The sequence below is a fragment of the Callionymus lyra genome, chromosome 5 (assembly GCF_982586985.1).
Source record: "Callionymus lyra chromosome 5, fCalLyr1.hap1.1, whole genome shotgun sequence".
Taxonomy (NCBI): domain Eukaryota; kingdom Metazoa; phylum Chordata; class Actinopteri; order Syngnathiformes; family Callionymidae; genus Callionymus; species Callionymus lyra.
The window spans coordinates 4606317-4608082 of record NC_141822.1 but is presented as its reverse complement, the minus strand read 5'-3'; the positions used below and the strand labels follow the sequence as shown (position 1 = coordinate 4608082).

At 39.6% G+C, this 1766-nt stretch overlaps 1 protein-coding gene across 1 annotated transcript in view; it reads left to right on the top strand.

The window, feature by feature from the left end:
* Nucleotides 1–1499, top strand: part of LOC148079088 (tripartite motif-containing protein 16-like) — a 2322-nt gene extending 823 nt beyond the window's left edge. Inside the window, exon 1 of the mRNA XM_087790546.1 lies at nucleotides 1–1499. This exon is cut by the window's left edge and continues 823 nt beyond it. Within this exon, the coding sequence (XP_087646672.1) occupies nucleotides 1–803 (803 nt within the window). The 3' untranslated portion in view covers nucleotides 804–1499.
* The last annotated feature ends 267 nt before the right edge of the window (nucleotides 1500–1766 follow it).

Sequence of the window (1766 nt, the reverse complement as noted above, 5' to 3'; positions counted from 1 at the left end):
TGAAGAAGAAAGAGGCTGAGCTGCAGCAGCTGTCACTCACCGACAGTCACACCATCTTCCTGCAGAACTGGACCTCACTCTCAGAGGTCAGTGAAGACACGACCTCACTCTCAGAGGTCAGTGAAGACACGACCTCCTCCACGACCCTTGAGCAAACTCACCGTCGCTTCAAGGAAGTATCAGCAGCCGTGTCAGCCTGCAGAGACCAAGTCCAGGACCTTCTGAGAGACATGTGGACCGACATCTCCATGATGTTCCTTCTAGAGACCAGAGAGCAGTTCCTCACACACTCACAGGACATCACTCTGGATCCAAACACTGCAGACTCATGGTTGATGTTGTCTGAAGGAAACAAGAAAGTGAAAAACATGGGAAAACGTCAGCCTCGTCCTCGTCATCCAGACAGATTCAATAAATATCCTCAGGTCTTGAGTCAAGCGTCTCTGACTGGACGTTGTTACTGGGAGGTGAAGATAACAGAAGGACGTGTTCATGTATCAGTTTCATACAAGAACATCAGCAGATCAGGAGATGAAAGTTTATTTGGATTGAATGCCAAATCTTGGAGTTTATGGTGTCCCGACTCTGGTTGTTCATTTATACACAACAACATCACAACTGAAGTCTCCAGTGTCAGACCCTCCACAGTGGGGGTGTACCTGGATCACTCTGCAGGTCTTCTGTCCTTCTACAGCGTCTCTGAGACCATGACTCTCCTCCACAGAGTCCAGACCAGCTTCACTCAACCTCTTCATGCTGGAGTCGGGGTTCAGTCTTCGTGTGAGTTTGTGAAGCTGAAGTAGACGACAGTGAGATTGTGAGTCTCCAGGAGTGACATCATCACATGAAGCTTCAATGTTTGGATGAACGTCTCTGAGAACGTTTGTCGTTTGTGCCGCAGTGAAGACACAGTGACGTCATGTGACTGGATTAGAACCTCTGTGATTGGATTGTTCCTGATGATGACGAGTCTTCTTTAAATCTTCTTTAATAAACACCTTCATGATCCGGTGATGATGGCAGCAGTCGTTACTCAAGTACTCCACAGTACTACAAATATATCCTGGTTACTACAGTATCTCATTGGATGTTATGGTTGCCTCTGTATCGTGATACGTATCATCAGATTCTTGACAATACACACACTTACACAGCCAGTCGTCCACGAGGAGTCAGAAAGAAGAAGAATTGATGTACATTTGGTTTGGATTCAATATTACAGTCTGAAAGGAATTTGATTTTGTGAAAAAAAGATTTTCTCCAAAGAAGTAAAGATGAAAATGAGTTCAACACAAACTATATCTTGTATCAGAGAAACCAGATCCTTGGATTCAGTGTTATGTTGAGTTATGCTGTATTTTAAAAATGTACATATAGAAACATTGATTTTTATTCACTCAAATCTCGTCTTAAAACACACTTTTATTCTCTTTTAACACAGCATGAGACTCTGAGCTGTTTTTAGTGCTTTTGACTTGTTTTATTTGACATTGTTTTTATTTTTGTGTGTTTTAACTGCTTTCTTAGTACTTTCATGTCATTGTACAACACTTTGTATCGACTGTTGTAGTTTTTAAAGTGTTTAATCAATAAAATTGATTGATTGATTATTTGTTCTTATTGAAATGTTAATCTATATCAATTAATTATCTTTTTGAATAATGTATTTTAAATATATAAATATATAGATTATATATATATTTGACACATTGAGTTCAATATTTTAATTCCAATAATTCAAAAACACATTTTCTAAATGCAATATT